At 42.9% G+C, this 15266-nt stretch overlaps 2 protein-coding genes across 2 annotated transcripts; one reads left to right on the top strand and one right to left on the bottom strand.

Moving 5' to 3' along the window:
• Positions 1 to 3774: 3774 nt before the first annotated feature.
• On the bottom strand, positions 3775 to 5391 carry LOC311512315 (uncharacterized protein). The gene is made up of 2 exons (XM_084613462.1): positions 5327 to 5391; positions 3775 to 4815 (listed from the first exon to the last, which is right to left on the bottom strand). The coding sequence occupies exon 2, from the start codon at positions 4793 to 4795 to the stop codon at positions 4259 to 4261; it is 537 nt and encodes a 178-aa protein (XP_084469588.1). The 5' UTR covers positions 4796 to 4815; positions 5327 to 5391; the 3' UTR covers positions 3775 to 4258.
• Positions 5392 to 11118: 5727 nt separating this feature from the next.
• LOC311512324 (uncharacterized protein) lies at positions 11119 to 13450 on the top strand. The gene is made up of 2 exons (XM_084613471.1): positions 11119 to 11177; positions 12477 to 13450. Exon 2 carries the CDS (start codon positions 12497 to 12499, stop codon positions 12995 to 12997), a length of 501 nt encoding a protein of 166 aa, XP_084469597.1. The 5' UTR covers positions 11119 to 11177; positions 12477 to 12496; the 3' UTR covers positions 12998 to 13450.
• Positions 13451 to 15266: the final 1816 nt, after the last annotated feature.

Raw genomic sequence — 15266 nt, 5'->3', positions numbered from 1 at the left:
CATGTGAGCAGCTTCATTGAGTTCAAACCATCAACTCACATACTTGAAATGAAGAATATGGATATGTTTCACAGGAAGGGAGATGTAGAGAACTTTGCGGGGCATAAAACAAGCCAAGTTTTTAGAGTATATTCATGAGGTATTGGAGGAAATTCATTATTCAACTAAAAACCTTTTCTGATTTTTTATAAGAAGAATAGTGCTCATACTTCCTTACAGGTTATAATATGTTAGGGAAAAGACATTACATTATTAATGGAGAGTAATTATTTTAGAAACCCAAATGTATCTTGTTATTAGTAAGGCTTTTGACTCAGTCCAACATCAGATTCTCCTAAACAAATTAGGGAAACATTTCCCTCAACCACATGTTAGAGATAAAAGGTGGGCACAAAACTGGTTGAAAGTCCAGACTCAAAGACTAGTTATCAATGGTTTCCTTTCTATGTGGGAGAGATATTTAGTGGGGACCCAAAGGAAGCTGTCCTGAGTCCAGTACTACACAATATATTCTTTAATGACGTTAGTAATGGTGTGGAGAGTACATTTATACAATTTCTGAATGACATCAAGCTGAACGGAGTTACAAGTATTTTGGAGGGCAGGATTTGAATTCAAAAGGACCTTGACAAATCGGAGAATTCACAGAATCATAGAATAACAGACTTGGAAGGGACCTCTGGAGGCCATCTAGTCCAACCCCCTGCCCAGAGCAGGACCAATCCCAACTAAATCATCCAAGCCAGGGCTTTGTCAAGCCTGACCTTAAAAACTTCTAAGGAAGGGGATTCCACCACCTCCCTAGGCAACGCATTCCAGTGTTTCACCACCCTCCTAGTGAAAATTTTTTTCCTAATATCCAACCTAAATCTCCCCCACTGCAACTTGAGACCATTACTCCTTGTCCTGTCATGTGCTATCACTGAGAATAGTCTAGATCCATCCTCTTTGGATCTACCTTTCAGGTAGTTAAAAGCAGCTATCAAATCTCCCCTCATTCTTCTCTTCCGTAGACTAAACAATCCCAGTTCCCTCAGCCTCTCCTCATAAGTCATGTGTTCCAGACCCCTAATCATTTTTGTTGCCCTTCGCTGGACTCTCTCCAATTTCTCCACATCCTTCTTCTAGTGTGGGGCCCAAAACTGGACACAGTACTCCAGATGAGGCCTCACCAGTGTCGAATAGAGGGGAAGGATCATGTCCCTCGATCTGCTGGCAATGTCCCTACTTATACACCCCAAAATGCCATTGGCCTTCTTGGCAACAAGGGCACACTGTTGACTCATATCCAGCTTCTCGTCCACTGTCACCCCTAGGTCCTGACCTGCAGAACTGCTGCCGAGCCATTCGGTCCCTAGTCTGTAGTGGTGCACTGGATTCTTCCGTCCTAAGTGCAGGACTCTGCACTTATCCTTGTTGAACCTCATCAGATTTCTTTTGGCCCAATCCTCCAATTTGTCTAGGTCCCTCTGTATCCTATCCCTACCCTCCAGCGTATCTACCACTCTTCCCAGTTTAGTGTCATCCGCAAACTTGCTGAGGGTGCAATCCACACCATCCTCCAGATCATTAATGAAGATATTGAACAAAACCAGCCCCAGGACTGACCCTTGGGGCACTCCGCTAGATACCGGCTGCCAACTAGACATGGAGCCATTGATCACTACCCATTGAGCCTGACAATCTAGCCAACTTTCTACCCACCTTGTAGTGCATCCATCCAGCCCATACTTCTTTAACTTGCTGACAAGAATACTGTGAGAGACCGTGTCAAAAGCTTTGCTAAAGTCGAGGAATAACACGTCCACTGCTTTCCCTTCATCCACAGAACCAGTTATCTCATCATAGAAGGCAATTAGATTAGTCAGGCGTGACTTTCCCTTGGTGAATCCATGCTGACCGTTCCTGATCACTTTCTTCTCATCTAAGTGCTTCAGAATTGGGTCCTTGAGAACATGCTCCTTGATTTTTCCAGGGACTGAGGTGAGGCTGACCGGCCTGTAGTTCCCAGGATCCTCCTTGTTCCCTTTTTTAAAGATGGGCACTACATTAGCCTTTTTCCAATCTTCCGGGACTTCCCCTGATCGCCATGAGTTTTCAAAGATAATGTCCAATGGCTCTGCAATCACATCTGCCAATTCCTTTAGCACTCTCGGATGCAACGCATCCGGCCCCATGGACTTGTGCATGTCCAGTTTTTCTAAATAGTCCTGAACCACTTCTTCCTTCACAGAGGGCTGGCCACCTCCTCCCCATGCTGTGCTGCCCAGTGCAGTAGTCTGGGAGCTGACCTTGTTCATGAAGACAGAGGCAAAAAAAGCATTGAGTACATTAGCTTTTTCCACATCCTCTGTCACTAGGTTGCCTCCCTCATTCAGTAAGGGGCCCACACTTTACTTGGCTTTCTTCTTATTGCCAACATACCTGAAGAAACCCTTCTTGTTACTCTTTAACATCCCTCGCTAGCTGAAACTCCAGGTGTGATTTAAACTCCAGGTGTGGTCTAAAATAAACAAGATGAAATTCAATAAAAAAAAGTGCAAATTCTTATAATTAGGATAGAAAATGTCCTGCTCTATTTGTCACCAGTTAGGCCTCAGATGGAGTATTGTGTCTAGTTCTAGACGACACACTTAGGTAGGAAAGATGTGGACCAATTGCAGAAAGACCAGAGGAGAGCTACAAAAATGATGAAAGGTTTAGAAAACAGGACCTATGAGAAAAAGTTAAAGAAACATTAGCAAATTTAGACCCGAGAAACCAAAAACTGAGGGGGGAATCTAATAACTGTCTTCATGTGTGTTCTAAAATGTTATAGAGAGGATGCGGATCAATTTTTCTCCATATCCACTAAAGATAGGACAAGAAAAAGTCTGGAGAAGAGAAGACTGAGAGGGGACATGATAAGAGTTTTCAAGTACATAAAAGGTTATTACAAGGAGGAGGGAGAAAAATAGTTCTTCTGAACCTCTGAGGACAGGACAAGAAGCAATGGGCTTAAATTGCAGCAAGGAAGGTTTAGGTTGAACATTAGGAAAAACTTCCTACCTGTCAGGGTGGTTAAGCACTGGAATAAATTGCCTCGGGAGGCTGTGGAATCTCCATCAGAAGAGATTTTTAAGAGCAGGTTGGACAAACACCTGTCAGGAATGGTCTAGATAAAACTTAGTCCTGCAATGAGTGCAGGACACTGGACTAGATGACCTCTCGAGGTCCCTTCCAGTCATATGGCTCTATGATAATCTGCAACAAGGGAGATTTAGGTTATATATAATCATAAACTTTCTACCTATCATGATACTTAAGCTCTGATTTTAGGCTTTCAAGGGAGGCTGCAGAATCTGATCAGTGGAGGTTTTGAAGAACAGGTTAAACAAACACCTCTTAGGGACGGTGTAGGTGTAGTTGGTCCCACCTCAGAGCAGAGGGATGGACTATATGACCACTCGAGGTCTCCTCCTGCCTTATATTTCAAACAATTCTATGATTCTATAGAATATTTAGAACAGGGAAATATATTCTTTTTGAAAGTCATTCATTTATTCCCATTCTATTAGAGACAAGTGTAACAAGCGGGTAATTCCCTCTTGTGCAGAGAACCTTTGCACAATTCCTTTGACCAATTAATGTACTGATTCTCTTCTCTCTTATGAGCATGAGTGAGATTGATGCAGCACATAGAGCTTGTACTGACTTCCTGCAGAGGGGAGAATTTCATCCAGAGTGTTTTGGAAAGAAAGAATGGAGGGGAAAGGAAAACCAGAAGGCCGATAATATGCTGCAGCATAATTTTTAATGGGAATGAGCATCGGAGTTTACACTTACAGAATGAATGCATGCAGAGGACAGAAATTGTATTTTCAGGGTTACAAAGAGAGCTACAACCAATCACCAGCTCCAAAGTGATGCGTGTCACACAATCTGTTCTGCAGTCTTGCAGCCGAACACGCAGTTTGAAAATCATCTCACATTTTCCACCAGATTAAGTCATTTGTGGTGGACCGTTCAGCATCAAAAAGGACAAAGCATAATATGAGCATAAGACGAAAGTGCAAAACCACTAGACTATAAAGAAAAGGTAACATGTAACGAGAAGAAGCCATACAGAGGCCTGGTTTATATAGGCGATGAACACCCACAGCCCCCATTGATTTCGAGTGGAGTTGCAGGCTCCCATTTTTGAGAAGTTGAGTGGTGAATCTCCCTCTTCTCTTTCATTTCCTGGTTGTTTCTTCTTCCGTGGATCTTTCTTCTGGGTTTAACATGGGCCACAGCTTCCATGGCGGGAAGAATAGCACCTGCTACCATATCTCCTCCCATACCCACATAAGTCCCCATAGCCACCCCCGTATCCACCCCCGTACCCATATGAGCCCCCATAACCGCATAAGCCCCTATAACCATATAAGCCCCCATAACCACCCCCATATAAGCCCCCATAACCACCCCCATATAAGCCCCCATAACCACCCCCTAAACCACCTCCATATCTACCCCCGTATGTACCACCGTAAACTCCACCATAACCAATTGAGCCACCCAAAATACCACCCCCAGATACACCCCCAGCTCCATAGGGTAGAGCTGGTAAGGTGCTTCGCACTACACTGTGTTGAGGGGAAGTAGAGAGAATTGGTCCTGGGAATAGCACGGAAACCGGTGGTGGATAGACCAATGCTGTCGAATCTCCACACGAGGTGATACAAGGCTCATTGCGGGCAACAACACATGGATCTGGGCATATGCCAGGATAATATGAGCTGGGTCGGTAACACAGGTCTTGGCAGGAAGACATCTTTTGTGGTGGACGTAAACCTGAAACACACAGAAGGGAGCGGAGGAAACATAACACACTGTGGGTAGAGCTTCTGGTCAATAGTTATATTTCAAACCTGACCTCCATGGTTTAATGGAAACAGCAAGGTCAGATCATCAGCCCAGGCAACCGACTGTGATTCCAGTGAAATCACCCGAGGAGCTGGCAATGTGTATTTACACATAAAGGCTCAGAGTATGCAGTCTATTATCCAAGTCGTCTAAGGCTGAGAATTTTCATAGTTGTCTAAAGAATTTACATGTCCAATCCCAAATTATAATTATTGGGAACAGAGGTCCAAATCCCATATGTAGATTTTAAAATCCCAACGAGATATTTTGAAAGTCAGCATGTCCAAACATCTACGATTGACTAGCTACAGAAAGTCTCCTGTGCAAAGAAAGACGCTTCCTGTCCCAACCTTTGTAAAATCACACCACAGGACTTAGGTCAAAATTCAAACTATCAATAAAGCAACAATTGGCAGCACTCGGAGCCGGAGAGACTTACCAAGTTCACCAACGGGAAGAAGTCAAGAGAAGTGGATAGAACAACCTGGAGTTGCAGGCACTTTTATACACTTTCTTAGCCAATGGGAAGGATAGTAGACACCCTTTATGCACTCAGACCTTGTTATTAACCCAATAAACTATTTTCTTGAATGTGCAACTCCTCTAATTATTGTAATGGCTTTGATCATGGTTAATGATTATTATTCAATTCACAGACCCAGATAGGATGACATGCATGCTGCTACTGGCAATTTCCGGTCATCTTGTATCTTTATGGTCCTGATCTCATCATGGTATCATTCCATTGGCTTTCTTGGTGTCAACAGGGGACTAAATCTAGCTCCATTTCTTTAATTCTGCTTTGAATAATCTCAGACTATGTGGGTGACTCAAGGGTGTATCACTGATACAATCTGCTGTCATGTACAAGATTCCGCATTAGTTCTTTATATCTGGACTAGTATCTAATTAGCGGCAAGATGGAGTTTACCCTTGAAACTCCTGGGAGGATCAGAGGTATTACTTAGCATGCTTGGAATACCTACCCATAAGTATTCACTATGTGTTTGCGCCAACACGCTTTTGAAATCCGTGGATGTCTTTCCAATCAATGCAATGGCCTTCAAACTAGGCCTTCTGGATTACAATAGTCTCCTGGATTCATGGTCAATTTAAGACCTATGAACAACTCCAATATCCGATAAGCCTTCAAAGTGGAGCTGAGGCAGGATCAAAATCGTGAATACATTTTTATTTTCTACCTCTGCCCAGAGATGACATTCAGCCTAACGGGTTTAGGCATTCCCCTCAGAAGAGAAGTGCAGTTAAGTGATCAGTGGTTTAGAGTCAAGGATTCAAGTGATAATCAAAATAGAACCCACAAAGTCTACTTACTGCAGTCATTTCCCTGAGTTGCAGCAAAGAGTGGCAACAGGAGAAAGGAAAGAGTGCAGTGTTGTGTAAAGTCTTGGGAGTAGAATCTTGGAATTGCATCTCCATCCAGGCCTGAACAAGACAGTGGTGTTCTTCTGGGACAGTGCACCTGACAAAGCCCTGGAGGGATCACATGAGAGATGGAAACGAAATCCACTGTCACAAACACACAAAATGAGTCTTCAGTAATGGAGTCTAATGTCTTTTGATGACCATCAATTTTACAGTGAATTGGAGGTACCAGAGCTCGAGATAACAAAAGCTACAATGTCTGTAATGTTGAATCTCTGCTGCCTTTTTGGATTCACTCCTGGTGGAGCTCTCAGGCTCTGATATGGTACCATTTATACACCCACATTGCAATAGTGTATATGACAATGGTAGCTTCAAGGCAGTGAAGAATCAGGCCCTTCAGTTCTATTTGAACATGCATTCCCTGAACATCTGGATCCTGAGGTTCATTCGAAAAATCAGTTGAACCAACCGTTTGCCCTGCATTTCCATCAGAAGTCTCAGTTGACAGCCGTGTACAATGCAATCTTATAGCAGGGTAATATGTAGGAGAGTTCAATAAAAAAATCTCTGCTCCTCGTGAAGCTGCCTTGATTTTCAGCCACTTTGCCTAAGGATTTCACTCTCAAAAACAGGATCACCCCTCAAACTCATGAGGGGTAAATTTGCATCTTAAACTGGTGTAATTCTGGAGTTACTCTGTAGAAGTCAAATTAGCTATGCTGGATTTCTACAAGCAAAAAGGACAATAGAAGCCTGACCTGTGTCTTGTACCAGAGGCAGGGCAAACCCAACCCTTTGATCTATCCAATCTATCTATTTAAACCATGATTTTCTAAAGGAACTAGTGTTATTGGATGCCTGAGTTTTGGGCTCCCACACCTCCCTATCCCCTTTGTTTCAACTTTAGTGGGAGAAAAGGACTATTTAGTCTGTATTCCTGTTGCAGAAAAATTGGAATGTGTGGAAATCCAAACACAATTTGCCACGACCTGAACATTTGGCTTGACGCGCTCATGTGCTGATGAGCAAAATTTAGGGCAAGCAGTTGGTTTAATTCTCAGGAGACTGTACTGGCATATATCTGCTGAATGTACATGGTTGTGATGTTGACATCACTATTATTTTCCTTGCATTGCACATGTTCCAGTACATTTTGTTATAATTTTGGAGTACATGTAGGGGTGTAGGTTTATTCGGTACTTGAGTTGGGATGACGGGATGGATATATATTTCCCAGCTCTGTGGAATTGAGAGAATATCCCTGTTTCCTGCTCCTTACCCCCCAATAGCTCCTAATCCTTGCGCGTACAGCTTCAGACACTAATAAAAGGGTGCCATTCTCTTTCATAGCAATTTATGGTTTCCCTGTTTTATGAGGCCAGCAATTCTCACAACACCCATATGAAACAGGTAGTAATTATCTTCTTACCTAAGAAAGTGATCACTGATGCCCAGAGCCTAACTGACTTGCCCAAGGCCACTCCAGTGGAAAGATTGGGAAACTCGGGCACATCTAATTCCTAAGAGTTATCATTTGAACTCTAATATCTCCAGGATGCGTTCAGGGCTCCATAGTACTGTTTGCAAAATAAGCCGGAGCAGGATGCAGACGTTACCTATGCCAGTGATTTTGTTAAGACTGAATCTGAGAATGCAAACCAGCTCTATGCAGCATCAGAATACAGTACCTTGGTTTCTAATTCGTATGTGTCAGTAGTTGATGCTGATAAACAAACAGAAAATGTTATTTTGTGAAAAGAGATCACTCAGCTTATGTAAGCTGTCATAGTTGACTTTCCTTCAATGAGGCAATGCCAACTTATATCAGCTGAGAGTGGTGGCTCTCAAATTGCAGTTTATATGCATTTGAATTCAGAATTTTCCAGACTCAATGCAACCACTTGTCCACATCCTTTAGTGTTCTGTCTCTTCTAGAATAAAGAAACAGAAACCTCAGAAAAATTATGAAGGACAAAGGTGTCCAATATAGAAGAAAATGCCATTTCTTCTTCTTCTTCTTCAAAATTTCTTCATTACACCCCAATGTTAGAGAATCTCTTTGTCAGTCTCTCTCTAATTATACCTGAATATATATGAGAGGCAATCACCATAGTTAAATGGAAATAGTAGGGTGAGATCCTAAGCTGGTGTAAATATGTTGACTCACATGAGTTAGCCAAGTATATTTCTACGTACACGTATTAAAAAGGTACCAGAATAATGTTGTCTAATATCAAAGTAGCTTTAGCCTGAGACTTTTCTTCTTGTCTAAGGATATGAATTAAGCAGAATTAGTGCTCTCGATATGCTGTGTGGCTTTGAAAATAGCTGTTTTATAATTTGAAATACAAAATCCACCAATGCCTACAACTTACTAAGTAAAAAGAAACTTTTCTGGGGAAAAAACCCCTTAACAATACCAAGAATCACAGAGTTTCTCTGCAAGAATCAGTCAGAAGATAAACTATCAGAAGTGCAACATTGACATAGTTATAAAGCAATTGCATTAAATCAGGATTACGCAGTTCACCTATGAGAATAAGTCAAGAGAAGTGATTAGCAGAACGCTGAGTTGGGAGCACATTCGTATGCAGTTTTAGCCCACCAGAAGGCTAAGAGACACCCTGGGTGCAGGAAGAACGTGTCAATTACAAAACAAAATATTTTGCACAACTAATTCTTCCCATTACTGGAAAATGTTATGATCACGGTTTAGGATTATAATTCTAACTCATGTCATGCACAAGAGTCCAAATTAGTTCTTTAAATCCAGTATGGTATCTAATTTGGAATTTACTCTGGGATCTCATTAGATAGGAGGGGATATTTTATTTTGCATACTTTTATGCCTGCCCACCCACCGCTATTTAGAATGGGCCCTGATCCTAAGCCCACTGAAATCCAAGGCCATCTTTGCAATGAGTTGAGTTTCCTCCAAATAAGGACCTGAAGGTTGCAATCCTCTCCTCCATATAGGGACAGCAAAAAGACTATGCGCCATTTAGACGCCTCTTAAACATTCAAAGGAGTGCTAAAGGGGATTGAAGTGGAGCAGAGGTCTCTAGGCTGGCCCGCTACTCTAGGGTTAATTTCATTCTACCATGCTTAGGAACTTGGCTGTGAAGGGACCTACAGTCATGGGAGTTTTGAATCAACCCCAATGACGTTTCTGCACTGGACACGAGCTTTAGTGAATTTCAAAAGTGACTGGTGATTTCTGATGCCTGCTTGAGGCAGGGAACAGAGTAGGAATTAAGCATTTTGAAAAACAGGGAATAACAAGGTAGGTGATGTTGGGCACCAATATCACCAGTCACTTTTGAAAATCTTGGCCTTGTATTTAGCCACAAGTGATAACCTCCCTCTCTTTCATCTCCCCATATAGGAAAAGGGTGGTGGTCATAAATTACTCATTCTGGGGGGATTCCAATCTACTTATCCATGTGAGAATGTTGCACAGTGACTACTAACACAGCAGCTAAACCTTTCCTAGGTGAACTTCTCTGACAGAGGTGCTACTGGGTATTATTGCACAAAAGATATAGGACCAGAGGAACTACTGAGCAATTTCTATGTGCCTGGATATCCAAAGAGATTTCTCTAGTAAGCTTCATAGAGTCTTTTGTTCTTCCTGCTTCCCTAGTAATAGGAAACTATTTGAGGGATTTACTTAGCAGTTAAAAAAACATTCTGAGAATGGTGGTATTGATTTCTAATGGTGGTATTGATCCGGTGCTAAGGTTGGTCAGATTCTTGATTAGTCTTATTTCTCCTGGAAGCACATTCCTCAACCATGCCGCCTCCGTCCCCCCGATGACTAAGTAGACTTTATTTCCATCTCTCCTGGTATTCTTCCCAGGTTTTGTCAGGAACATTGTCCCTGAAGAACACCACTGACTTGCTAGGTTATGAATGGAAGTGCAGTTCCAAGATTTTAATCCTAAACCTTTAAACAACACTGCACTCCTTCCTTTCATCTACTGCCACTTTTTCATGAAAACTCAGGGAAATAACTTCAGTAAGCAAACCTTGTGTATTCAATTTTGTTCATCGCTTGAGTCCTTGACTCTAAAGCACGGATCATGTCTTCAGACTGGAATGTTGAAGTGCTTTAGACTGAGTGTTATCTCCGGGCACGGCTAGAACACAAAAGAATATGCACCATTTTGAGACTGCTTCAACTCCACTTTGAAGGCTTATCGGGTATTGAAGTTGTTCACAGGTCTTAAATTGGCCATGAATCCAGGAGAGTATTGTAATCCAGAAGGCCTAGTTTGAAGGCCATTGCATTGATTGGAAAGACATTCATGGCTTTCAAAAGCATCTTGGCACAACACATAGTGAATACTTATGGGTAGGTACTGCAAGCACTCTAAGTAATACCTCCAATCCTCCAAGGAGTTTCAAGGGTAAACTCCACCTTGCTGCTAATTAGATACTAGTCTGGAAACAAAGAACTAACATGGAATCCTGTGCATGACAGCAGATTGTTCTAGTGATACACCTCTGAGTCACCCTCATATTCTGAAGTTATTCAAAGCAGAATTGAAGAAATGGAGCAAGATTTAGTCCCATTTTGACACCAAGAAAGTCAGTGGGATGATACCATGAAGATATCAGGCACATAAAGATTCAAGATGAAAGGGACCTGCCGGTAGCAGCATGCATGTCATCCTGTGTGGGTCTGTGAATTGAATAGTAATCATTAACCATGATCAAAGCCATTACAATAATTAGAGGAGTTGCACATTCAAGAAAATAGTTTATTGGGTTAACAACAAGGTCCGAGTGCATAAAGGGTGTCTACTATCCTTCCCATTGGCTAAGAAGGTGTATAAAAGTGCCTGCAACTCCAGGTTCTTCTATCCACTTCTCTCGACTCCTTCCCCTTGGTGAGCTTGGTAAGTCTACTTGGCTCCAATTGATACAATTGCTGCTTTAGTGAATGTTTTCACTTTGAACTAATTCCTGCTCTAATAGGGTGTGACTTTAGAAATGTTGGGACAGGGCATCTTTCTTTGGGTAGGAGTCTTTCTGTAGCTAGTCAATTGGAGGTATTGGTGGATGCTGTCTTTTCAAACTATCTGGTTGGGATTTTCAAATCTGCATATGGGATTTGGACCCCATTCCCAAAAATTATAATTGGAGATTGGACATGGAAATTCCTTACACAATTATGAGAAATCTCAGCCTCTGTCTACTTTGATACTAGACTGCACTACTCTGACCCTTGATATATAAATACACATGGCCAGATCTTCAGCTGACTTCATTGGAGTCACAAAGGTTTACTTGGGTGATGATCTGACTCTACCATTTCCATAAAACATTGGAGATCAGATTTCAAATATAATTTTTGAAAAGCAGTTCTATGGTCCTTTTCTGATATAGTTGTAGATATAGAAAAAACTCAGAGTATACACACAGACATATATATATATGTAGTCTCCTTCAGGGCAAAGTTAGCCTGTGCTTTAGGTGTGTTGGGCAGAAAGTCACTTTAATACTCCATAGTGGACAACTTCAGAACTCTTATACCTTAAATTGAGGCGTGTGATGCTGCACATTACTAGAGATAATATATTGGGTGAGATGGACCACTGACCTGATGCAATACGGCAATATTTGACTTTTTACTGGTACAACTCATGATTTTCGATCCAGATCTTTAGCTGCTGTAAGTCAAAGTAGCACATCTGAGTGAAAGGCAAGTATGATGATTTAGACGATCTGAGGGGTCTAGACCCTGTGTTAAACTGGTTTAACAAGAACACTTGAACAATTTACTGCACCTCCATAATTGTCTAAAATGGTTTGAAAATTGCAGCCATCCATGATGGAAATATTCTCTATTGTGGGTTAGGAATTAGTCTGAGTCTTTTTTACTCATCCTTCAGGGGCTGGTGGGAATGGAAGGTCATGTGGCCATGGCACAAATAGGGCCTCAGAAAACCTGCTTCAGGACATGCTCTCTGGCACAGGTTTCCTTGTGATCTTGGGCAAGTCCAATGGGACCAGAATCTCAAAAGAGCTCAGCACTCACTAATCCTAGCTGGACTGGAAACCTATCCTTGAACCTCCTGAAACCAAACCCACAGAGAGACTAAGGCATCTAACCGCCCCTTTCGTCCCAGGCAGAACCTGAGAGTGGGCATTCAACAACGTGTTATGTTTTCTCTGCTCCCTTCTGTGTGTTTCAGGTTTACAACCACCACAAAAGATGTCTTCCTGCCAAGACCTGTGTTACCGACCCAGCTCATGTTATCCTGGCATATGCCCAGATCCATGTGTTGTTGCCCGCGATGAGCCTTGTGTCACCTCGTGTGGAGATTCGACAGCAGTGGTCTATCCACCACCGGTTTCCGTGGTATTCCCAGGACCAATTCTCTCTACTTCCCCTCAACACAGCGTAGTGCAAAGCACCTTACCAGCTCTACCCTATGGAGCTGGGAGTGTATCTGGGGGTGGTATTTTGGGTGGCTCAATTGGTTATGGTGGAGTTTACGGTGGTGCATACGGGGGCTTATATGGGAGTGGTTATGGGGGCTTATATGGGGGTGGTTATGGGGGCTTATATGGTTATAGGGGCTTATGCGGTTATGGGGGCTCCTATGGGTACGGTGGTGGATACGGGGGTGGCTATGGGGACTTATGTGGGTACGGGAGGAGATATGGAAGCAGGTGCTATTCCCCTCGCCGTGGAAGCTGTGGCCCATGTTAAACCCAGAAGAAAGATCCACGGAAGAAGAAACAACCAGGAAATGAAAGAGAAGAGAGAGATTCACCACTCAGCTACAACACTACTCAAATCAGTGTGGGTTTTGATTGTTCGTTGCCTGTATAAATCAGGCCTGTCTATGCTTTCCTCTTGTTACCTGTTACCTTAGCTTTATGGTCTATATTGTTCTGCAGCTTAGTCTTATGCTCATATTGGGCTTTTGTCCTATTTGATGCTGAGGAGAAAAAAAATGGTTTAAGACAGGACATGACTGCCAAACTCTACAACTTCAAGAAAGAAAGCAGAATACCTTCTGCGAAATGCATCACCATGGACCGGTGACTGGTTGTAGCTCTCTTTGTAACCCTGAAAGTATATTCTTTGTACTCTGCATTACTTCATTCTGTGAGTGTAAACGGCACTGCTCATTCCCATTAAAAATTATACTGCATCATAGTATCGGCCTTCTGGTTTTCCTTTCCCCTCCATTCTTTCTCTCCAAAACACTCTGGGTGATTTTCTCCCCTGTGAAGATGTTTAGTACCAGCTCTATGCACTGCATCAATCTCACTCAGGCTCATAAGTAAGAAGAGACTCAGACACATTCCTTGGTCAATGGCATTGGGCAGGTCCTCTGGACCGGAGGGAATTTCTCTCTTGATGCACATTTCACTACTGGTGTTATTGAATGGGAGTTTTCCTTCCTGCAGAGGTATCGTTACCGCACCGTGTAACTCAGAGGTCCCCACACTGTGGAGCACTCCCCACTGGGAGAGTGTGGGGGTTGGAGGAACATTCAGGGGAGGGTGCGATGGAGCCCGGGCCAGCCCCGACAGGGGACAGGGAAGGAGCACCACCTAGCCCTGCTCTGAGCTCCTCTCCTACTCCGCCCCCAGCTGCAGCCTCGGGTCCGTGCCCAGCCTTGGCTCCAGCCATGGCTCCGCCCATGCTGCTGGCCCTGGCCCCACCCTTGGCCCCGGTTCCCACTCCATTCCCAGGCCCACACCACCCCCAGCTGCCACCCCAGCCTCATCCCCCTTACCCCTGTCCACATCCCCAAACCCCGGGAGCTGCAGCCCCACTCCCGGATCTGGCTCCGGGTCAGGGACTGTGGTCAGGGGAAAAGTTTGAAAAGTTTGAGGACCACTGATCTAGCTACATATCACCAAAAGGATAGGATGGAAAGAAATAAATGCCTTTCAACTTTAATATAGTTCCCTGTTCAAAATATTTTATTCATGGGGCTCAAAAATAATTACTCTCCTCTTATACTTTAATATATCATGTTACCTAACTTTTAAGGGTGTGTGAGTGCTGCTCTCCTCGGAAAAAAATCCGAAAGATTCTTTTAGTAGACTCATACATTTCCTCCAGTTGAGAGCTCATCTATAAGTTCTAAAACATGGCTTGTTTCACCTCTCACAAAATGTTCTGAGGCTCTGTTCCTGGAAACCCAATGCACGTCCTTCACTTTAAACATGTGGTTGTGTGTTTGAACTTAAGAGGCTATTGAAATGGTTCAAGGTTAGCAGCTCTGTAAGTTCCTGCAAGTTTGTGGCCCGAGATTGCATAAATAAAAGAAAATTCCTCTCCTCTTTTCTTGGCATTATATAGTGAGAGACAGAGGTTAGAATCCAGCTAGGGAGCAGTCATTGACACCAGTGCCAAATGTGTTTCAGATACTACAAATCTTCTATATTACATGCACTTTCAATTTATTTTTGGCACATGGAAATGAATGTTTGAGGTGCAGAAGACTGGGGAATTTTTCTCATTTCAGCTTCATAGTGGAACCTTGGTCTCCTATCCACTGGAGATACGTTAAAGTAACCCCTTGTCAGTGTTTGTTTTGATGTGTTCATAAACTGGATTGCAACAATTTCTAGTATTTCATCCCATAGTCAAATGAGGCGATCTAACGTTGATTTATCAGAAAATGTGGGTTGATGTATCTATGCACTGATAGACAGGATTTAGGGTAAACAGCTGATTTTACCCTCAGGATGCTGTATTGGGATACAGCTGGTGAATGTGTTGTTTTTGTTGTGACGTTCACTAACCACAGTGGGGGGTTTCTATTTGGGTCAAGCCAAACTGTGTTCAGGTTTCCACGTTTCAATACATTTTGTCACAATTTTAGAGCATATGTAATTTTGGAACGGGGGGTGTAAAGCGATTCAGTGTTTGGGGAGGGCTGGTGAGGAGGGAGGGGTATATATCTCACACCTCTGCAGCCTTCAGCCATAGCTGGGTCTGAAAAACTCACTAGCAG

Source organism: Lepidochelys olivacea, assembly GCF_965140295.1.
Source record: "Lepidochelys olivacea isolate rLepOli2 genome assembly, chromosome: 24".
Lineage (NCBI taxonomy): Eukaryota > Metazoa > Chordata > Testudines > Cheloniidae > Lepidochelys > Lepidochelys olivacea.
This window is presented reverse-complemented; position numbering and strand designations above follow the sequence as displayed.